This window comes from Onychostoma macrolepis, chromosome 07, assembly GCF_012432095.1.
Source record: "Onychostoma macrolepis isolate SWU-2019 chromosome 07, ASM1243209v1, whole genome shotgun sequence".
Lineage (NCBI taxonomy): Eukaryota > Metazoa > Chordata > Actinopteri > Cypriniformes > Cyprinidae > Onychostoma > Onychostoma macrolepis.
This window is the reverse complement of record NC_081161.1, coordinates 35331174-35355082: the sequence shown is the minus strand read 5'-3', so window position 1 is coordinate 35355082 and position 23909 is coordinate 35331174. Positions and strand designations below refer to the sequence as shown.

At 36.6% G+C, this 23909-nt stretch overlaps 2 protein-coding genes across 2 annotated transcripts; one reads left to right on the top strand and one right to left on the bottom strand.

Moving 5' to 3' along the window:
• Window positions 1-3119: 3119 nt before the first annotated feature.
• Window positions 3120-10046, bottom strand: si:dkey-171c9.3 (uncharacterized). Its single transcript, XM_058782269.1, has 5 exons — window positions 9995-10046; window positions 9742-9885; window positions 7893-7970; window positions 6103-7680; window positions 3120-4673 (listed from the first exon to the last, which is right to left on the bottom strand). Exons 3-5 carry the CDS (start codon window positions 7968-7970, stop codon window positions 4500-4502), a joined length of 1830 nt encoding a protein of 609 aa, XP_058638252.1. The 5' UTR covers window positions 9742-9885; window positions 9995-10046; the 3' UTR covers window positions 3120-4499.
• Window positions 10047-10131: 85 nt separating this feature from the next.
• On the top strand, window positions 10132-20427 carry ccnb3 (cyclin B3). Its single transcript, XM_058780586.1, has 12 exons — window positions 10132-10314; window positions 10558-10670; window positions 10776-10856; window positions 11382-11482; window positions 11582-11699; window positions 12044-12142; window positions 13308-13400; window positions 13520-13657; window positions 15963-16118; window positions 18047-18196; window positions 18881-19011; window positions 20018-20427. Exons 2-12 carry the CDS (start codon window positions 10596-10598, stop codon window positions 20082-20084), a joined length of 1209 nt encoding a protein of 402 aa, XP_058636569.1. The 5' UTR covers window positions 10132-10314; window positions 10558-10595; the 3' UTR covers window positions 20085-20427.
• Window positions 20428-23909: the final 3482 nt, after the last annotated feature.

Sequence of the window (23909 nt, the reverse complement as noted above, 5' to 3'; positions counted from 1 at the left end):
TATTGATTGTCACCTCCTGTCCCCATGTAAGATGTTACTGTAGTTCTAGAATAAATGTGAACATGTATTAATTCATCTAAAAAAAACTGATTCAGTATCAAAATCAATAAAAACTGTGAAATGCAAACTCGGAATATGACACAAACCCGCTATAATTAAATGTTAAATAACACAAATATCCTTTGTTTTTTATTAACCAATGTCTTTGCTGCTGACCTTCGATGATCCAATAAAACCATACTAATAAGCAAAACTTACTCTAGATAAACAATTTTGCTTCTTTTTTTTATTGCTGAAGTGTGTTGAACTTTTTTTCTGAGTTCTACTGTACATAGCCTACGTGAATTTAATTTCCCTTATTCATTTCACTTTTGGTGTGAAAGGGCTTTTACGTTTGCCAAAAACACAACTTTTTATATTAAAAACAAATAAGCAAGCCCTGCCCAGATTTAAAAAGTAACTCAAAGTAATGTAATGCATTACTTTCCATAAAAAGTAACTAAGTAACGTAATTAGTTACTTTTTTAGGGAGTAACGCAATATTGTAATGCATTATTTTTAAAAGTAACTTTCCTCAACACTGTTCATTATAAAAAATGCCCATGGAGTTATAAGATTTTAGTAATTTACATAACATTTCTATAAATCATGCTTTTTCAATTTGACAGTTTTTTTTTTTTTTTTCAAAATCTCAAGAAATAAATTAAGATAAAAGCTTAAATCTAAGAAGTTCTTAAGAATGTTCCTACAATTCTTAGGTTCTTTGGAAGTTATCAAATATTTTCTTAAAACATACCTTGTCCTGAGAAGAAAAAAGGTTTTAGCCTTATGGCGGATCTTGATGAAGACTCATCGATCAACTCCCCTCAAAGACCGTCCAACAGGTTACAGTAAAAACCATTGTAACAGCGAATAGGCTACTATCTTCATCACGCCTGGTTTCACAGAAATTAAACACTCGGCGTCCGTTATTTATTGGCTATGTAGCCTATTGTGTGCGCTGCTAGTGAACATGTCTCTCATACACTCCTAAAAATTAAATTCTTTACTTGCATCTATGGTTCCATGAAGTAAAAGGGTTTTTCAGATTATTAATGAATCATTATTCATGAGTCCAAACCCTTCTGCTTCAAAAAAAAAAAAAAAAAAAAGGGGTAAATTAAAATATTAAATCTTTGATTTGTAGTTTTGTTATTACTTATTCTGTTTATTTTTATTTATTTTTTGTTGTTGTCTCATTTTAAGTAATCTTGAGGCCCCCTTGGAAGTTTGCTGGGGCCCCCTGGTGGACCCAGCCCCCTGGTTAAGAATGCTTGGTTTAAATAAGCCTACGCTGGTTTGCTGTTCTTCAAGTTTTTAAGTAAACCCCTCTATAACTATAAACCGTCTTTGGTTTGAGATGTTATTGTGAAACAGGGTAAGTAAAACCTTTAGCCTATATTTATATAGACCTTTCAATTTTTATGTCTTAAAAATTAATGTTAAACCTGGGCTTTAGATATATTAATAAACTAAATTGCTGGTGGGCTATTTGTGTGACTGAGAAAGACAAGATAACAAATGCAGGGGATCTGCTTTGATGACCGACCTTACTTAACAGAGCCTTGTTTGTGTAAAGGTAAAATATATTAAGAAAAAAAAAAAAAAACAAGAAAGAAAGATGACCTAGAATGACCTGTGTACATCTGACTAAAACAACTGAAGATGAAAGACTTTGAGTATGTCTAATAAATTACATTTATCACTTGCATTCTTCATCCGTTTTAAACATTCCAGTCGTCTTGAGATAAACGGACCACATTCAAACTAAAGGGACACGAAACATCACTCCTCTCAACACACTGTAAATATATCTGCAGCCTTTCTGTCTGTTTTAGCCATAAACAGCAGGAGATGAGCATCGTGTGTGAGCCGGAGCATATGTTTGTCTATACTAGCGTCTAGTGGAGATGGAAGACAGATGTCAGATGTTCGGTTGGTCGAGGCCTGTGGTCAGCCGGAGAAACCAACCAGACCAATGCTCGCACCTCGACCAGAGATCATCACTGGTCTCTGCTATGGAAGTACCTTGAAAGGGGTAAGCAATTAATAGATGTGTGAGACATCACCTCAGGGCTGGATCTCTCATGTCTGCTACTGATTGTCTGTCAAATGATTTCTAGCAGTGGCATTTAGTGCTGTCAACAGGGAAAAGAGCTGATACTGGTTGCATAAACTGCTTAGAGTAGTTTTAAAATTTAGTCATCACATTTTTTCTTCAAGTCTGGTCTTTGTAAAGTCAGTTACATAAAAGGGAGACTGGTCTCATTTGAATCTGAAAAGTAAGACACAGTGGTACATGCTGAGCTATACAGAATCACAATACATCAAGACAATTGTTTAGTATTGCAAGATTTCTGAAAAGCTATGCTTAAGTAGGCAAGCAAGACATGATCTAATTAAATATGCACTAATTTGCATACATTTCCTGAACATAAATCTGAACATTGTGTTTCTTTTTTTGCTGACATACTAGAATTAAAGATTTTGGATATCTTTTTTTTTCACTCCATAAGTTAGAAAATATTTTCAACAGCCAGAAAAAAACAAAAAAAACTTGTACCATATTTTTAGAAATGAAATGTTATATAATATACAAATGATATACTGTATCAACAAACCCCTTGGTAAAAACATTAATAATATAGAGAGGAATAAAGCAGAAAGTTTGGTGTAAGTGCTACTGAAGTGGAATTTTGTGGCTCAATTGCATGAGAAAAAACTCAATGTAATTTAAATTTATAGATGCAGATGGATGTTTTCTTCCCGCTAGTCTGAAAGAAAGACATGTTATGGGACAAAATAACCAAAAGTGTTTTGTCCATGCAATGAATGTCAGTGACATCTCAAAATGGACAAAAACACTTGAGCCAATTTTCAGAAAATCACCATCGTTCCTTTTTCTTTTGCATAAAGAAAGCAATTCAAACCAATTTGGAACGACATGAAGGTGAGTAAATGATGAGTTTTTGGTTTTTAAGTGAACTATCCCTAGCATGACACACATTGTATCACATTACGAACTGCAGATCACAGAGAAAATGTCATGTTTTACAATGACATTATCGTCGTGATAGATGGGGCCTACAAAGAGTGAAAACTCCATAAGACATCCCTATTCTCCAGAGCAAACATGTTAAATGTATTGTACTCATTTTATTTGAATTTATTTAGTCTTTTATGCAGTCTCCCTTCTCCGCCGGCTCCTTTATGGCCCGTTTGATCATACAAATACGAAGGATTGCTCGCCATCCCTGTTGACTTAAGTCGCGGCGCTTCAGTGCTTCGCTAGGCTTGAGCGATACGAAAAGAAAATATATGAGTACATTAAGTCTATGAGGCCTGTTTAGTGTAAGGAATTCCTTTACATGTGTCTGGCTCTCATTGTAGAGAATAAATCGATGCGTCATAGCTTGGGGAAAAGGGTGGGGGGTGTTGGGAGATTTTCCAGAACCCCCATGATCCATTTGACTCTATATGTGTCAGCTCTGTTGCAATCATTTCATCCCTTCTCTCTCTTCCCCACTCCCTTTTCCTGCTATCTTTTTTCCTTATGCACGTTTTTTCACCCGTCTCTCATTTTTGGCAGCGACGGTTCCTCAGACATTGGAACAAACACTTCTCCAGATGCGTATAACCGGGCTGGACTGAAAGCCATTGTGTCTTCACTGACACTGCAGCTGTGAAGTCAGTCCCCCTTGTGTATGAGAATATGCGTGTGTGTGCGGGAGAGAGAGAAAGTGAAAGAAGGAGCGTGTCTGGGAGACTGATAGAGAGAGGCAGAGGGTCAAAGAACGAGTATGTGTGATTTTGTGTGCGTGTCCCTGACTTTCAAGCTGTGGTCGCCAAGAGTGGGAGTGAGTGGGAAGCAGGTTTTCACTAAAGCGCATTCCTGCCATGTTAGGTATCAGTGCTTGGGGAATATTAATGGGATGCAGTAAAATAGTCTTGCTTTTTACACACCCCGCAAAGCCCTGCGCAGCTCTATCATAAAACAGCTTCAACAATACAGCATTCACTGTTTATCATTTTCAGACACACTTTATTATAGGTACTGACATATTTAAAATAAAATAAAAACAACAACAGGGGAACTTACAGAATACAGGATCTTTGGTCAAGAATATGTCAGTAGTAACTTCCAAAGCTGATTTGAAGTCAGATTTCTGCTTACCTAATAATGGCTGTGGTGTGAGTGCTTGGACCGGGAGAGCAGATCTTATTTCGGTATAAACAGACAGCGTGCATGCAGCTGTTTCGTCTTTATGGGCTCATTTTCAATGGGTCAGAGTAAAATTGATTATAACTGTGTATGCTTTGTTAGGACTTTGTCTCCTTTTATTAATGTTTGGGATGTGAAAGGTTGTGTGGATGAAGATTAATGTCTGCCGTTTTCCGTCTTTATTTCAGGGGGTGTTGCACGGATCACTGACCAGTTCTGCAAGGGTAAAGCTTCAAGATCAGTTTAAACACACACTGTCAATCAGGTGCTGCAGATGCTCCAGGAGAGAATCTGAGCTCTTATAGAGCCCTCTGCTGGTCTCTTGCTGCATGTCACAAAAGTCATCTAGAGAAGCCATCAAAGCACCCACCGTCCAGCCATTCAGACGGGCACTCCGAGACAGTCTGCAAAGCTATGGGAAAGTAATAAAAAAGTAATACAATTATTTTACAATGAAAATGATAGAATTCATTGTAAGGATTTTTAATTAAAATGACTGGCTCTTTTAAAGCTATTCAGCTTGTATGGGTAGTATAATGAATGCCATCAAATAATTACAGTGCTTCCTTATATTCTTGTAATAAACTCAAAGCTGTTGTATAAGGTGGCAACTAGGACTGTTGTAAAATGTGGTGAGTCAGTTTAACAACTTAAATATTAAAAAGGATTTACAGGACAAAATCCGTTTTCAGAAAGAAAAATCAGTTCAATTCACTTCTGGGTTTTAATTTGATTTATGAATGAGTTTCCGTATTTACTTCTACTGAAACCTCAATGCAAACATATTTAATTGTTATGCCATTGTTACTGACATGTTTTATTGTATTTATTTAATCATTGTGATAAAATGTTTCCTTTTTCTGAAATTTTTGAATTATGATGCTAAAAATTATTGACTGGATGTTGGTATAAAATAATACCGAACAAGTACATTTTGATTCAAACTGATATTAATAAATTCAAAGCTATTATCTCATTATCTCAGCAACTGGAATAGTTGCAAATTTGGGTGAGTTGTAACACTGTCAGTTTCTCAGGATAAAATTTCAATTCTGGGATTTGCGATAAGGTTTCTCCATTCAAACCAATTGTTAGCTTATGTTTTATGCATTTATTCCAAAAACTGTTTTAGGATCAAATGTTTTTTTTTCTTATTATTTTAAATTAAAATGCTTAAATGATTAAAAACTAATCATTTAAAATGCTCAAAATGATTGAGGGTTGGTATCAAAATAATACTGAACAAATAAAGTTTGATTGTCAGTATAAATGCATGTGCAAAATTAAAAATGTAGTCCATGTCATAGGTAACCTACTGTTACAACTCACCTCAAAAATACACTGTTAAAACCCATTCACACCAAGAACCATAACTATAACAATAAGCTTTACATTTTAATAAGCATTCTAATTCTATGAGAATAGAGAATTTCACATCATAGCTAAAGACCTGAACAAGAATGATTATATTAACATACACACCAATGGGCGCTAACATACTTTATATGTGCACGGTATAGTTAGGTCATCTGCTGCTTTAAATGCTCGAGCTTTTTAAAACCGGATGGATTGGCTGTCAGTATGTTATTGTTCATGAGTTGGAAAACATCATACAGAAAGTGATTCCAAAGTAATTCTTTTCCTGTGTCGTTATTGTTATAGCTGTGGTGTGGACTTTCCTATTCTCACAGAATTAATTGATGTATAAAACTTTATAATAATCATTATAATTCTTGTCCTTGGTGTAAATGGCCTTAAAGAAAAACAGTGTTACAACCAGGCACGTTTTCCTTTATTAGGCTATATAAAAGTCAATCTGTGAAAACTGTAATATTCTGTACCGTTTGTTGAAGGCTTTTGTCTGGTAACTCAAACTGAAGAGCTTTAGTCCCTTTCTGAGAGGCTGCGGCCCAGAGTAGAGCACATTGCAATTCCTGGACAGGACTTTCCCCAGCACACATCTTGATTACCCATGGTTTAATGTCTTTCTCTGGGCCAAATTCTGCTCCCTGAGATTGCTTATAGTTAAACAGTAAGCTGGAAGCGTCACACACAGAACGCTGAAGCACGTCTTCTGCAAAGTTGTTGGCAAATATGTCCACAGATGATTTCACTTTTATGGCGTCATCTGTATTAGGGTTCAATTCTGATTTATCGCTGCAACATCTGAAGGGTTTGGCTTTGTGGGAGTTGATTGAGTCTTTACACAGTGTGTTTGAATATCTTCCTCCTTCCCATGGCTGTGGTTCTACAGCTTGGCCCGAAAGATGTGGCTGGGTTCCATGTTTAAACACACCCTGTCCTAGCTTAGCAAAAGCATGAACCACAGCATTAATGATTAGCTCACTAGCTAAAACTTTCACCCCGTCTGTTGCAGAGATCTTAGACCTTGTGTCTGGAGTCACGTCTACCTTATACGTTGAGTACGAAGTTGTTTCTTCTTCCAAAACCTTCCTTTCTCCTTTCACCATCACCTCTGCTAGAGACGTTGTGACAATTTCACCTGCTAATTGGTCAGCAATAGCCCACATGCTTTGCACACAACCCTCATCCTTTACTTTTATCTCATTTGTGGTGATAAAATGAAGGATATCTGCAGAAATTTGAGCTGCATAGTCAGTTAGACTGGGAACATCATTTTGGAGTCCACCATCATCAACTTCTCCATTCTCGTCTTCTTCCAGACCTCCATTTCGACAGCACTCCAGTGAAAGTGAGCGCATCAGTCTCACCATGAAGTCAGAGGACGCGTCTGTCATTTGGTTCTCCATTAATGGTTGCATGTGGTCTTTGGGGGTCGGTGGAGGGGGTGAAGGAAGGAACTCTTTAGCCAGTCCTCCCTTGAGCTTCCTTGTGAAACTGGCTCGACTCCTGATCATCTCTGGAAGTAAAGGGGTGCTTGGAGGAGCATCAGGGTACTCGATGGAGCCCAGACTAGCCATGCTTTTCAACGAAGTAGCATATACTGTGGTAGATGTGTCATCATATTCTTCCATCTTGTTGTCTGTTTCCATTTCAGATGCGTATTTGTCACAGTTGTACCCTGAGGAGCACAGGGCCGATGCATTTCCATAAGTCCCCTCTTTATCATCCACACTTTTGGATGATGGATCATCAGAGTAATGATGCCTCTCCATCTCTTCCAATGCTTTGCAACAGACTTGTAAAGTTAACTCTTCAGCCAGCATCTCAACGTCGTCCCCTCTCAGTTTGATGGATTCTCTTGGGTCTCTGATCCTGATGGCTGAATCTATAATAGTCTTGGCAGTCATCTGTGCAAAGTGTTGAATGGGCTCTAAGTTCTGTTCTAATGTTACATCCAGCAAATGGCTGTATGTTTCCAAAGTGTGTTGGATTGATGATGGGTTATAACCGGGTTGTGGGTATGAATCACTGTTGATTACTACCTGTGCAGAGTCCTGAAAAACGAAGACTTGACTTTCAACAGGTTGCTAATACAATTTATACAGTGAACAATTCATTTTTTTATATTTTAGCTGTTTTTCTATGGTGTTAAATATTTGTAAACTAAATTTAGAAGAGAATAAAAAGTCTTACCACTGTAAAGTATTTACTTACATGTTTTAATATACTTTTATACTAAATACCGTGCTAAAATTTCTGTACTTACATCAGAGTGAGCAGATTCTGAAGTGGTGATTAGTTCACATAGCTTTAATGAGCTGCACAGCCAATCCTCATTAATCATCTGAAAAAGCAATAGATTATAATAATTATAATAATTTTGTATAAAAATACATTAAAAATAAATCACTATATATTTTTCTTATTTATTTTTAATGTATTTTTATACAAAATTATTATAATTACAATTATTATTTAGTTTTTGAGCCATGATAAAGTTTATTTTGTATCTCAGGACAACAGACTAACAGAAGCTCATTGGTATTCTAGTGTAGGGTTGCCTAATAATGCTCCTGGAGACATAACAACCTGCATCATTTTGTTCCAACACTTTTCTAACACACCTGCCAATGATTTTCAAGTGAAACTGAAGGCTATGATTCTTTGGAGGTAGATCTTCAAGAGCATGATTGAGCAATCCTCTTGTGGTACATGATATTATTCGATTATCGCTGAGGACAAAAGAAGCCCTGTTTTTTTTTTTTTAAACAATCTGAGATGGTGTGTATGGTTGCACCCCATAAACACCTTATTTTATCCATAGATAATATTAACTTTGTGTTAAAGTGTTTGACTAGTACATCCTGAGAGCTGAAAATTTGATAATGGTGAGAGTTCAGGAATGAAGCAAAGAAAAGTACATTTAAAATCAACACACAGATATTTGACCAACTACATTAATCCAAGAACAACAAAAGAAAAGCGAGTCTCAAATGAGCAGAAAAAGAACTGAAAACCGCAAGTGATCAGAGAATTGCTCTTACAGGAACTAGGTCATGTGACTGACAGGAAAGTATGAAAGTATGAGGGTAGATGTTTGAATTTTTTTCTGCAGACTTTCTCTTAATAATTAAGACTGATATGAAAGATCATTGTTTTTACCCAACGAAACAAAGGTTGCCTTATGAGTGTGAAGAGAAACAGAAAAGAGTCTTGTGAGCGGATGTCTGTTTAAGCTCTGATAAACATCAGCTCAGACTAACACTTGTAAAGCACTTTTGATTCAGCGGCAGCACCCACATATTTATTTAATTTGGCAATGAACGCTACAACACATGCATAACCTGTTAGCTGCAGTTGGTTCAAGTTAGATTTTGAGTACATTTAATGAGAATTGGAAATAAAAGGTCTCCTGGGCAGTGTTGTGGAGGACATCGCCTTGAAAGGTCTTTGGTTTTCTAATCTATTGTTTATGTATTATAATACTTTGACATTTTCAAAGGAAACATGAAACACTCAAAGGAGACTCTGATAAACCACAGATGATGGAAATTTTCTAGGCAGTAATAAAATGCGTGATCAAACTGGTCCAAGGAAATGCAATGCTCTTTGACATCAAATGCCCCGTTAAATTAAAAACTGTAGAAGGTGGGATTCGTTGTATTCCCTGGTATTGCTAAAAGATATTGAGAAGTAAAAGCATGTACGAAACACATCAAGAGCACTTTTTAGTTTAGTTAAAGATTATGAAAGACATCTTACCAGTAACAGATGTAACCTAATATCAAATGTCACTTTAAAATGCCTGATAATATGATTTTCATCCCCATATTTTATAGTACAGTGGTACAACTAAATCCATCTTGCACATAATAAATAACTTTCTATTGCTGACAAACAAGAGGGCAAAAGCAAGAAGGAATATATATATATGTATATGTATATATATATATATATATATATATATATATATATATATATATATATATATAATTAAATAAATAAATAAAATTAATAAGGTAAAATAAATTCTGTAAAAAGAAAAGAAAATAATAATTAACTAAACAAATTCACCTCTTCATACACTGGTAAAAATATATATTTTTTCTCCATACCTTGTTGAGGGATATCAGTCAAACAAGCTCGTGTTGATAGACATGAGTATGTGAATGATGGGGCCATAGGCAAGATTGCAAACTATGCTGATTTCCTGTGTGAAAGACTGCGTGAGTGTGCGTGTGGGTGGCTGGGAGGTGTGGCTTCATTGTGAAGACAATAATATAAATAATGTTCAAAATAAGCAAACAGTTACGTAATATTAGTAAAATAATTTTATCTAATAAACAGAATATCAATTGGTGTCATTACCAAGCACATTCTTCTCAACGTCCGCTTACTTAAAAGTCAAAGGAAGGCGAGCTCTATTCCTATTGGTTGCTAGGGTGTTTTTGAAAATTCTATTGTCCCGCCCCTTAACAACGGCATCCTAGTTCGACGCTCATTGGCCTACAGCGAGGTGCAGTCGGCCAATCAAAACGCTGTGTGTAGTTTTGGACGCATGCAGACCTTAGTGTCGGTGTGTTTTAGTCTGGATAGCTTTTCATTATACTTTTCGTGGATGTTTGCACATATTCTTTTTCAAAATATTTTCCTGCTTTAATTGAGGTTGTTCAGCGCATCGTGAAAAGGTAAGATCGTTTTTGCGCAGTTATGACATTTTTAGCAAAACAAAACGAAACAGTCACTCGCGTTTTGTTGTTTAACGACGGGCTTGATGCTTCGGTCAAAACAAGTTCTATACCAAGCTTTGTTTGAAAGTTTAATAACCTTGTGGAGCATAACTGATGGAAGTGTGCACTATGTATCACTAGTGCATACATAGTGATCTTTAGTTTTTCATTCATTCTTTGTATACTTCACATTTGAAATAGGATATAAGTTAACTGTGAAGGATCAGAACAACTACAAGATGCCTTTTTCAAGAGGAAAGAAGCCCACCACCAGTAAAATCCCCAAACTTCACCCCAAAGGACTGGAGAACCAGGTAACAGTAATACAATGAGATTAGACCTGATATGAAAACGATTGAGAGCTTTATTGATTTGATTGTTGTTGATCTGATTAATATTGTATTGATATGTTTGAGCAGGATGGCCCTCAGACCAAGCGCTCGTCTTCTTCTCCCCAAGGGGCCCCTAAGAAAAGAACTGCTTTTGTGGACATCACCAATGTAAGGGTGCTATTTAAATTTTTGTTTATACATGCTCTTGTGTACATGCACCACAGTTTCATTGCTTTCGTGTTGCCTGACTAGGCTGTCTCTCAGTGTTTTTTGGCCCCTCGGTTTGATTCTGAAGATGTCAAACCAGTAAGTGTTAAGTGTCTATCTTGTAACCCCACTAACACCAGGAGTTTGCTTGAATGATGCAAATCAGCACAGATTTTGCATGTCTCATTAAAATCCCATTCATGCTCAAGCAGTAAATTACAGACTGTACACAAAAGCAGTAGATTTCACCTTTTATTAACTCAGATGGGAACTCCTTTGGTGGGTCTGGGTTTCCAGGTGATGTTCTCTCATATGCAAATTATAATGTTCGCTCTATTCGCCATTGTCTAACACTTTCTATTCATTCTCTCTGTCTCAGATCAAACCAATTTGATTGATTTGGTGTGATTTTAACAAAACGTCAGCAGATTGTTCTTTAGTGAAAATCCACTCTTTAAAACTCTTAAATTGCACTTTTGTTAAAAGGCGCACAAGATTGAGCTAAGCAACCCCATCAAGAAGAAAGATCCTGTCAAGAAGCTGCAGAAGAAGGTCTCAGTACTTTCTAAGAAGGATGTCAACTTAAAGTAAGTCATACTTTATTTGCTTTTTATCTTTATCCTACCTTACATTGAGGTGTTTTACAAGCACAGAATATGTAGATTACTTATCTTTTCTTCTCTCAGGTCTGTGGTCAATTCAGAGGAAAAGTTGGAGCAACTGAAGAATGTGGAATTCAATATTGTGAAACTAGAAGAACCTTCTCCCAAAGCTCCAGTTCCTCCACACCTACTGCCTCCAGAGGTAAGGCTTAGGTCTGCTGCACTGGTGCCATGCTTATTAAGATCAGGATATTATTAAACCATGACAGAATTGGCATGAATGTGAATATTTCTGAGGTGTTTAAAAGTTTGGAGCTGTTTACTGCCAAAAAGAAACCCCACAGACATATTGCATTAAATATGCATATATATATATATGAAAAAGTAAATTCAAATTAATGCTAATGTAATTAAAGATCGCTCCATAAATTCTTCCCGCTGGGTATATTCTTTAATATTTTGGGGGTTATCAGGAGTTTTTTTTTTCTTTTCTTGTTTACAGATTTATAAACACACAAATAAAACCTTGTATCTTCTGTCTTTTAGATCCCTCCTGAGTTTGACATTGATTCAGAGCATCTCAGTGACTCTACACATACAGTGGAGTACGCCAAAGATATTTTTGACTACCTCAAGAGCAGAGAGGTTGGTTTAGTAGTGAGTTCATTGAAGGGGTGGGTTGATTGAGATTTCACTTTTTTAACGTTAGTTAGTGTGTAATGTTGCTTTTTTAGTATAAACAATATCTGCAAAGTTGCGGTGCTGAAAATTCAATGCAAACGGAGATATCATCTTTTAAAATTCTGGCAGTTTAATGCCTACAAAAACGGCTCGTAGGGACTACAACGAGCTACTTCCTGGGTTCGTTACGTAATGAACCCAGATAAACCCTGTCCCGGGAACACGCAACGAAGGGGGTGAGGCCATGTTGTGCTGCTTTAGAGAAGATGAAGAGAAAACTAGGGGTGCACGTTAAAATCTATTCATATATGAATCGCGATTCTGTCTTTTATGATTCTAATGGATTCACAAGTTTCAAAATCAAGGTTCTAAAGCAGCGGTTCTCAATCCTGTTCCTCGCGTCCCCTGCTCTGCATCTCTCTCACATTCAGATCATCAGCTCAGCTCCAACAATGAACTGTTCCATTTATACACTTATTTTCACATAGCTATGAGATGCGTTATACATGGAAGCGTATGCGGTTTCCATACTGTATTAAAGCTTTAATCAGGATAAAACCGTATATTTAAAGCTAACCGAGGCAGTAGCATTTACAAATTACAGCATATCTAAAAGTATGAGACAACAACAAGCAAAAAACATACTTTTAAGAGCCGTGCTTGCACAGGTTCTGCACGATCCTCTTCACTAATATTCTCTGGGTCTCAATCGGGTTCAAATTGATAAGCAATATAGACGACGCCAATGTTTACAATACAACCGGAACACATGCCGCTGAGGTGAGGGGCGGGATGTTCAGATGTGCACAAAAGGCGGTTTAGCCAATCACAACACACTGGACCATCTAACCAATCTGAGCCCATTGCCTATTTCTGAGGGAGGGGCTTCATAAAAGCAGGAAATGATCAGCGCGTTTAGAGGAGAAGGGACAGAGTGGTGTGGAATAAAGGTAAATTATGTGAAAAATAATGCGTTTTTTTTTTTAAAACGAAGCATTAACACATGTTAGACTGCACCCCATAAACACAGTCAAGCCTAAAAAAAAAAAGTCAACAACCCCTTTAATGATTTTGCAAATTGAGAAAAATACAACATCAAGCTAAAGTGTTGCATTTCTTTTATTTGCAGGAACAGTTTGTCTTACATGACTACATGTCTGATCAGTCAAATCTGAACAGCAATATGAGAGCGATTCTGGTGGACTGGCTGGTTGAGGTCCAGGTAAGTGTCAGTGTTTGGTCTCATTTCAAATGTGCTGTTTTGATAAGTCTTGTAAAACATTGTTGGCTCTTGGTGGCTTTAGCACTGATGTGGCTTTATTCTTGCTCTTTATTCTGCAGGAGAATTTCGAGCTGAATCATGAGACTCTGTACCTGGCTGTGAAAATGACGGATCATTATCTGGCTGTGAGCCAGGCCAAACGGGAGTCTTTACAGCTCATTGGCTCCACTGCCATGCTCATTGCTTCTAAATTTGAGGTAAGACATGCTTTTTCATGATAGCTGAAAGCCATTCCTTTGGACTTTTCTGAGCGTAGTTGTAAGGACTTAGTCATTCAGTCATTATCTTGCACACGCACACACAAAACCTAATAGAAATGTAGTTATTCATTAAAAGTGTGCACTTAAACTCTAAATCCTGGTTCTTTCAAATCCAATAAAAAATGTATAATATTTTATTATCCTGAATAATTTTAATGCTTTTTTTACTCTTATGACATGCAGATTTTTTTAATATACAGTGGGGCAAAAAAGTATTTAGTCAGCCACCAATTGTGCAAGTTCTCCCACTTAAAAAGATGAGAGAGGCCTGTAATTTTCATCATAGGTATACCTCAACTATGAGAGACAAAATGAGAAAAAAAATCCAGAAAATCACATTGTAGGATTTTTAAAGAATTAATTGGTAAATTCCTCGGTAAAATAAGTATTTGGTCACCTACAAACAAGCAAGATTTCTGGCTCTCACAGACCTGTAACATCTTCTTTAAGAGGCTCCTCTGTCCTCCACTCGTTACCTGTATTAATGGCATCTGTTTGAACTCGTTATCAGTATAAAAGACACCTGTCCACAACCTCAAACAGTCCAACTCCAAACTCCACCATGGCCAAGACCAAAGAGCTGTCAAAGGACACCAGAAACAAAATTGTAGACCTGCACCAGGCTGGGAAGACTGAATCTGCAATAGGTAAGCAGCTTGGTGTGAAGAAATCAACTGTGGGAGCAATTATTAGAAAATGGAAGACATACAAGACCCCTGATAATCTCCCTCGATCTGGGGCTCCACGCAAGATCTCACCCCGTGGGGTCAAAATGATTACAAGAACTGTGAGCGAAAATCCCAGAAACACACGGGGGGACCTAGTGAATGACCTGCAGAGAGCTGGGACCAAAGTAACAAAGGCCTCAAATCCTGCAGTGCCAGACGTGTCCCCCTGCTTAAGCCAGTACATGTCCGGGCCTGTCTGAAGTTTGCTAGAGAGCATTTGGATGATCCAGAAGAGGATTGGGAGAATGTCATATGAAACCAAAATAGAACTTTTTGGTAAAAACTCAACTTGTCGTGTTTGGAGGAGAAAGAATGCTGAGTTGCATCCAAAGAACACCATACCTACTGTGAAGCATGGGGGTGGAAACATCATGCTTTGGGGCTGTTTTTCTGCAAAGGGACCAGGACGACTGATCCGTCTAAACGAAAGAATGAATGGGGCCATGTATCATGAGATTTTGAGTAAAAACCTCCTTCCATCAGCAAGGGCATTGAAGATGAAACGTGGCTGAGTCTTTCAGCATGACAATGATCCCAAACACACCGCCCGGGCAACGAAGGAGTGGCTTCGTAGCCAGTCTCCAGATCTCAACCCCATCGAAAATCTTTGGAGTCCGTGTTGCCCAGCGACAGCCCCAAAACATTACTGCTCTAGGGGAGATCTGCATGGAGGAATGGGCCAAAATACCAGCAACAGTGTGTGAAGACTTACAGAAAACGTTTGACCTCTGTCATTGCCAAACAAAGGGTATATAACAAAGTATTGAAATGAAATTTTGTTATTGATCAAATACTTATTTTCCACCATAATTTGCAAATAAATTCTTTAAAAATCCTACAATGTGATTTTCTGGATTTTTTTTTTCTCATTTTGTCTCTCATAGTTGAGGTATACCTATGATGAAAATTACAGGCCTCTCTCATCTTTTTAAGTGGGAGAACTTGCACAATTGGTGGCTGACTAAATACTTTTTTGCCCCACTGTATATGTAATAAATTACCACCTAATGCATATTATTCTGCATTATTATATTATATTTATTATATTACACATTGTTATACTGTTTATTTTTTGAGGTATATGAAATAGTACAGTCATACATACATACATACATGCACGCATTCATACATGCATGTATACATACATATATATATTTAAAAACCACTGTAGTTTGCTTATCACTGTTGCATGTTGCTCATTGATTTATTATTTCAGAAATAATTATTTTTTAATTTGAATTTAGTTCTTTTTTTGTGTATTTCTATACTATTTTGTGTAAAAATGCCTTTTGACCGTTTGATCAAATAGGTCTAAAAATTGATATTGAAAATCACAACCCTCTCTAGACAAAGAAAGTCAAGTTGACCTTGCATTGTGGGTTGCAGTAACTGCACAGTGTGCTGTATTTTTGCATACTATGCACAGTATACATATTGCATGTTTAAAAAAAACAAAACAAACAGTGAGTACTGTGTGGTTTGTTACCCATCAGCTCTCTGGTGTATCCTTACAGGAGCGAGCTCCACCTTGTGTGGATGATTTCCTATATATTTGTGATGATGCCTACAAGCGTTCTCAGCTCATCGCCATGGAAATCAGCATCCTGCATGCGCTAAACTTTGACATCAATGTTCCGGTTCCATACCGCTTCCTCCGTCGCTACGCCAAGGTGAGAGACAACACGCATATACCCTCATTGAAGAGACAGGTGGAACTCCTTTGGAGTCAGCTGATACACACACACACACACACACACACACACACACACCAGGATTAACATCAGGTGTGTGTTTATGTGTGTGTGTTTGTCAAAGTCAGAAAGAAGGACCATGAAGGGTAGCATGCATTGAATGTCTTTGTGTTTGTCTAGTGTGACCTCTTTGTTTCCTCTGTATTCCTGTGATTCCCTGAGGTGTGTGTGTGTGTGTGTGTGTGTATGACCAGCTGTCACTGGTTGTTGCTGTTTGCTGCTGTCAGATCTATTCTCATTTTCAGCAGCTGAATTAATTGAGCTTTAGTTAAAGTGCTGCGATTTAACAATGTCTTCTTTTGTGTGTTTTTATTTGTTGGCAGAATGACTGGTTTTACTAATTGCTCTTTCTGCAAAGAAATTAGCTTCTTAAGTGCACATTGACAAATAATACCTTTATATTCAATTATAAGAACATTAACTAAGAGAAGACCACAATAAAAATAAAATCCTTTTTAATTGGTGGCTTAGTTTTCTGAAGAAAAGCAATTACAGCAGACACAAAAAAACAGATCGCTTATACTTATTCATGCCAAAGCTTTTATCTAAGGACTTCATACAAGTGTTTTTTTCAAGCGATTAGGACACAGTAGACAAATTCAGACTTTTCTTGACTGTGTTTATTGATAAAAGGATAGTTTACTTACTTTTTCCCACCTTCATATTGTTCTAAACCTCTGTAGAACTTACACTACCATTCAAAAGTTTGGGATAATTTTATTATTTAAGGTTTATTTTTAAGAAATGAAAACTTTTATTCACAGAGTATGCATTAAATTGACTAGAAGTGACAGTAAAAACATTTATCATCTTACAAAATATTTCTATTTCAAATAACTTTGTTCATCAAAGAATTCAGAAGAAATGTATCATGGTTTCCTCAAAAACGTTAAGTGCATAAAAATGTTAAGTGCAGTATTAATTGTTTTCAACATTGATAATAATAAGAAATGTTTCTTGAGCATCAAATCAACATATTAGAATGATTTCTGAAGGATCATGTGACACTGAAGACTGGACTAATGGTGCTTAATTGCATTTTAAAATACTTTAAAACCGAAAAGTTATTTTAAATGATGATAATATTTCATAATATTACTATTTTAATGGAATTTTGATCAAATGCAGCCTTGCTGAGCATAAGAGTCTTCTTTCAAAAAACATTAAAAATCTTACTGAGACCAAACTTCACAATGGTAGGGTATATTAAATCAAATTTTGAAGAATATTTGTGCAGGTTTTTTTCCAGAGACCATTGCTGTTAAGCTCCAAAATAACAATAGCAGCATAATGTATTTTTTCTATTTATTAATTTTATTTATTACATTTATTATGTTTTTTTTAATTTTTTGTTTGGAGCTCAACAGCAATAGCCACTATCAATTGGTTTATAAGAGCTGCTGGAAGATTCTTTAAAAAATGTCCTTTTGTGCACAGAAAAAAAATAACAGCACACAGCTTTAGAACAACGTGAGGATGAGGAAAGAAATGATAAACTGTTCCTTCAAAGAATAGAACATTCAAGAATCAAGCTAGTAAAATTTTACATTTCAGATGTTTACATTTAAACGCTTTCATGCTATAATGGCACACTGAAGCATTTCCTTTAGTAATTGTGCTCTGAATTTGCCAAGAATGAAAACTCCAAAATCTTGGAAGGTTGGATGAGCTTTGTGTACTTTATCTGCATGGCCTGAAGGTACTGGCACTGCTACTGACTCTGTGTGTGTGTGCGTGTGTGTTTTGTATGTGTATAAAACTTTACTTCACCTCTGCAGTTTGTCAGTGTATGGATGCTCATTGTGGCTTGTGTGTGTGATGATTAACCGTCTCTCGTCTCCCGGCAGTGTGTGAATGCAGGTATGGACACACTGACTCTGGCGCGCTTTATATGTGAGCTGAGTTTGCTGGAGATGGAGTTTGTGCCCGTGAGAGCGTCTTTGCTCGCCTCTGCCTGTCTGCTCATCGCTCTGGTTACTAAGGATCTTGGAGGATGGGTATGTGTTTACCTATTTGCTTTTAAAATGTATGCACAAGCACAGAGCTCATGAATTATACCGTTTATTTTCACAAAATGCCACCGTTCCTTGGTGATACACACATAGACACACTTTCACAGTGAGTTTGACATCCCTGTGTGCTGTGATTTGGGTATTGTGCTCTTCTGATAGCACTAAATGAGCTAAAGCTGACGACAGCTCTGTGATGGCCTGGTAACTGCTCATTACGGATGTTAATTTCTGTCCTTGCACACACGCACACATTCACACTCTAAGCAGTGGGTTGTTTTGTCCTTTAAGACTGTGACAAAGGTATTTTGGTTAATGAGAGTGAAGCTGGACTTTGTTTACCAAGGTTTGAGTAATTGGCTTGTGTCCTGTGTGGCTCTACAGTGAAGTCAGAGATGAAGAAGTACAATTACCTAAAAAAAACCCACTGCACACACTTTTGCGCATTCATTTACATTCTCTCTGGATGTTGTTGCCTTCATATCCTCAAATTATTGACAGCTCGAGGGCATTTTCTTCGCACATCATGAAATATTTGGCAGGAGTCTTAAAGTCTCACATCCCTCATGTAACACTCATTAGACTCCTCCGAGCTTCACAAATATCTGGCTTCACAATTATACTTCAGTGTTTGTGTGAAGGTTTTGACTGATGTTCCACTTCTGTTTCCAGACACAGTGTTTGCAGTTCCACTCTGGATACAGTGTGGAGGATCTGGCACCCGTGGTCAGAAAACTTCATGATATGCTCATCAGCCCACCAGACAGTAAACTCGCCGTCGTCAGGAGCAAGTATGCACACAAGTAAGTCATCAGTCATCATGCAGGTTAAATTGCGTATTGTTAACCGGAATATTAGGTTCTTTGTGTCTACTTTTACTCCCTCCAGTTAAAATAAGTTAAAACTGTGCTAAACCAATAAAAGGCCTAAACATATAGATTTTTTTTATTTTTGTAAAACTTGGGTTTCTTTTTTTTTTTTTTTAATACATTTATTTACCCCAAAATGCAAAAAGTAAAAAAAAAAAAAATTATTATTATTATTTTTTTAAATCTGTCATTCAAATACACTTTGAACTACAGGGTTCTTGCTGTGTGTGTTTATGGTCTGAACAGTTTTAGTTTGTTTGCTGTTTCTAAAGTTTCACACCACATTTCTGTTTATTTACTTTTGTTATTTGTTACACTATCTAAAATCATTTGCTTTTAAATTTGGCTGTCAAGACTTCAAAGGAAGAAATTATTTATATATATATATATAATATATTTCTTTTTTTTTTTTTTTTAATTACCCTAAAAATGCTATACAGCAATGTTTAAAGACAGCTTATCTCAGCCATTTAAATAGCACTTTGACTTAAAGGTTTCTTGCTGGGTCTGTTTATATCTAAACATTTCTGGGTTGTTTGCTGTTTTGAATGTTTTTTTTAATTTATTTTTTTTATAATATATAAATCATGTGCTTTTAAAGTTTGTTGGCAAGCCTTGCAAAGAAAGCATTTGGGACAAATTATACTTCAGTTGAGAAGTTTAGATGGATTAAGTTTAGTCATAATTCATGTTTAGAAAATTTTGATTCTATTTCCTTATCTGAGTCTCAGCATGACTGCCGTGTTGTTTTGAAGCTCTTCCCAAACCTGATTGGCGTTTTGACATGTATTATTTAATGTTACGCCTGCCTACAGCAGATGTTGACTTCTTAAAAGCATTTGACTAATGAAGCAGTTTGTTCATATTTAAAAACTCCAGATTGTGGCATTTGATTATTCTGAGTTATTTATTTATTATTATTTATTTATTTTTTTTACAGGGTTTTCTTTGAAGTTGCATTGATCCCCACAGTGAGTCTGGAAACTTTGGAGGGGATTTTGAAATGACCCAAAATAATGTGTGTAATGTTTCGAATGTTGTAAATAATTATATTTAATGTTATATTTTAATCTTTTGAAATAAAGTGTTTGTGTGTAAATTTACATGTATATGCATGTTTTCCATTGTACCTTTGGCTGTTCAGTTGTTTTTACAAACCATGTTATTCTTGACCAAAACACACAGCAGTGACCCTATCAGTGTTTCAAAAACTGATAAAGTACAAACCGTTTATCGGTTCAATATATTAGGTCATTGGATTTGTGTTGTTATTTAATGTTGTTACTGAAATGGCATTTTAATGCTTAATCTTGTACATATACACGTTTTGTCTTTGTCGTACTGCTTTGTATAGTTCGCCAATGTCTGTATGTCTTCTTAATCAGTTTAATACGTGTTTTTTTTAAACACTGGTTGATTAAAAAAAGTATTTTGCATATTTGCCTGATTCTTGCATTTACTTTATTTGAAATGAATGTCCTTTTAAAAATTTAATATGTCAGTTCAACCAGTAGGAGGCAGCATGAACCCAGATCCTCCGTCACCACATCGATTAATGTGTGTCTGCATTCAACTACATGCACTGCATGTCTTTTCAACCACACTCAATCATTGCACCTATAGAAAACAAATAAATATCCTCCATCACACTCAGCCCCAGTGATTATTGAATGTAGGAAACCACTCCTGTTTATCAGAAGAGATTGTCTGGTGGTTCTGATCTCCAAACGGTCTCTGACGTCTATTGGTGGTTTTTGTATGCTGCTTGAGTCACAGCTGTGAGCCGGTCCAATCCACCACGGCCAACAGCGAACAACAAACCTCTCGGAGCTGTTTGCTCTTTTTGCTGTTCTCTTAAAATAGTTTCTCCTGTGTGGTTTAGATGTGGCCTGAAAGAGGAAAAGACAGGCTTTGATTAGCATAAGTCTTGTGGACCTGCTCATTGGGAAGGCAGAATGCTGATTGCCTGTCCTCCAGGCTTTAAAGACTGTTGTTTCTAATCCTTGTTATTATATTCAACTCATTGATGTTTGTGCGTTTCGCCCCAGACGGCGTGTTTGTCGGACAGCACCCTTTGATCACTGACCGATTGGATCCTGGGCTTTGTTTTGAGTCCTTCACATGTGTGCTGTGAATCCCTAAGTTTAACTGCAGAATTGACATGCAAATCTTGATTTCTCATTAGTAGTGGCACAGAATTTGTTTACTGCTAAAGGATGCCATTTATAATGGGTCACTTAAACATTTGTGGATAAATGTCTTTGGTGACTCCATTAATTGGGATAAGGAGGCCAACACATCAATATCTGCCGGAGTAAAAATGGGAGAGCCATCTGTTGAATAATACATCATCTTTATGCGATATTCTGTCAGTGTAATGCCAGTTCATAAATGTCCTAAACCACATTTCAGTGAAATCAAGAGACAAAGATATGGAAGCTTGTTTCTGCCACAGGATAATAAAAAATAAACAGGGTAATTGTGACTTAATTTCACAGTTCTTCTTTTTTTTTCTTCTTCTTCTCAGAATTGCAAGATTTAAACTCAGAATTGCAAGATGCAACTCTTCTAAGAAGAAAAGTTGGAATTGTGAGATATAAACTCACAACAGACCTTAGATTAGATACCATATTTAATTTAACATGGATGAAAACAAGGCTGTGAGGAATAGACCTACAGTCTTTAAAATGGCACGAACTGTATTAAGGTCGTAGATCATAACAAAACTTTTCAAAAATGTGTTTTTCTTTTTCACTGAAAGATGTTTCATCAGCTGAACAATCCACATGTTGTTAAATAACAGTACAGTCTATTGAACACACTGTACTTTTGTCCCTCACAGCCTTGTTTTCTATCAAAAATGAAATAAGCTGCTACCCTGACTAAGGTCTATTGTGGAAAACAAACAAACAAAAAAAGTCAAAATTGTGAGAAAAACTTTTTTTTTAAATTCCCTGGCAGAAACAAATTTAACAAACAAACAATCAAAATAAATAAATAAACAATTGTGAGATGCTATAACTCAGGATGTAACTGCAGCATATAAACTCAGAATTCCGAGGGGAAAAAAAGTCAGAAGTGCGAGATATAAAATCGGAAATGTGTATCTATTTTGCCATTTTCTGACTTTTTTCTCAGAACTGTGAGTTTATATCTCAAAATTCTGACTTTTTCAAAAAGTCTTAATTATGAGATAAAAAGTCTCAAATTTTTTTCAATTTATTTTTTATTCCATGCCAGATATAGGCTTCTATACAAAGATTGTATCTGTGTTCTCCTTGAGGAGAATAAAAATCAGCCTCACTACACCAAAAATTTGTCAATTGCAGACATTTCTCTTATATCCTAATGCAGGGGTCGGCAACAGTGGCACGCAGAGGGATAATCGCTGGCACGCGAGCAATAGGGAAAACTGCATACTGCCGTACATTTTGAGGTAATAACTTATCATAGTTACACAGCCTGTTAGGAGCTATAAATACTATTAAAGTGTGAGAATTAACTTGCGCTAGTCTACGGATGCGCGCACGACCGCTGCGCAGCACTTACTAGTCGCTTCAGATCAAAGCCTCAGCGGTCTATCAGTGCTCGTCAATGTCAAAATGACAGATAGCCAATCAAATCAAAGTAGGCGGGGTTTACTGTTCACAGAAGCAGAGCGCGAAGCGTTAGTAACATCGAAAGTTTCTCTGCCAATGAATGAATGAATACATAAGTAAATAAATCAGTTTAAAACGGTCTGATACAAATAAATAAATAAATAGATCAATTAATATGAAAAACCTGTCTGATGAGAAATAACAAAATAAAAGCCTTTTACAATTTGCATATCCATTTTGTATCTGTAAATTCACATAGTTATAAAAATAAAATCCCCTGTCTCCACAAAAAAGTTTCACTTTAGATTAACAGTACACCAGCCCAGCCCAGGGTGTCACTCAGTCAGTTTCAGCATGGTCTGATGTAGCATTACATAATAAATCCAAAACTCATATATGACCAGTTTTGTCTTTAAATTCAGATAGCTCTAAAATGGAAACTCCCTGTTTCCACGGACCAGTTTCAATTCAGATTAATAGTTCACCACCCCGGGGTGTTACTCGGTCAGTTTTAGGACTGTCTGACGTAGCATTACATAGTAAAAGCCCTCCAAATCTCATATATGACCATTTATGTCTTTGATTTTGGATAGCTCTGAAAAGGAAACTCCCTGTTTCCACAAACTAGTTTCAATTCAGATCAATAGTGCACCACCCCAGGGTGTTGTTCAGCCAGTTTCAGGACTGTCTGATGTAGCAATACATAATAAAAGCCTTCCGAAAACTCATATATGACCAGTTTGTCTTTGATTTTGGATGGCTCTAAAAAGGAAACTCCCTGTTTCCACAGACCAGATTGTCGTTCCACTACCCCAGGGTGTTACTTAGCCAGTTTCAGGATGGTCTGATGTAGAATTATGTAATAAAAGCCCTCCAAAAACTCATATATGACCAGATATTGTCTTTGAATTTAGATAACTCTAAAAAGGAAACTCCCTGTTTCCACACACCAGTTTCAATTCAAATTAATAGTTCACCTTTTTAGAGCTGTCTGAATATATAAACAACCTAGCTTATATATGAATATTTGGAGGGCTTTTATTTTGCAATTCAACATCAGCCAATCCTGAGGTTGCTGGAGTGACACTCTGGAGTGGTGTACTATCAATCTGATTTCAAAGTGGTCTGTGTAAACAAGGAGTTTCCTTTCTTACCTAATCTGAATACACAGAACAAACAGCATACATGAGAGTTTTTAGAGGGCTTTCATTTTGAAATTATACATCAGAAAGT

Excerpts from the sequence above, each read along its gene's own strand:
- ccnb3 (XM_058780586.1), top strand. The coding sequence starts at position 10,596 with ATGCCTTTTTCAAGAGGAAAGAAGCCCACCACCAGTAAAATCCCCAAA. Across the intron at positions 10,857-11,381 it reads CTTTTGTGGACATCACCAAT|GCGCACAAGATTGAGCTAAG; the intron begins GTAAGGGTGCTA and ends TTTTGTTAAAAG. Across the intron at positions 16,119-18,046 it reads TCCTCCGTCGCTACGCCAAG|TGTGTGAATGCAGGTATGGA; the intron begins GTGAGAGACAAC and ends GTCTCCCGGCAG.
- si:dkey-171c9.3 (XM_058782269.1), bottom strand. The coding sequence starts at position 7,970 with ATGATTAATGAGGATTGGCTGTGCAGCTCATTAAAGCTATGTGAACTA. Across the intron at positions 7,681-7,892 it reads CAGAATCTGCTCACTCTGAT|GACTCTGCACAGGTAGTAAT; the intron begins GTAAGTACAGAA and ends TTCGTTTTTCAG. Across the intron at positions 4,674-6,102 it reads ACAAAAGCCTTCAACAAACG|CTTTGCAGACTGTCTCGGAG; the intron begins GTACAGAATATT and ends ACTTTCCCATAG.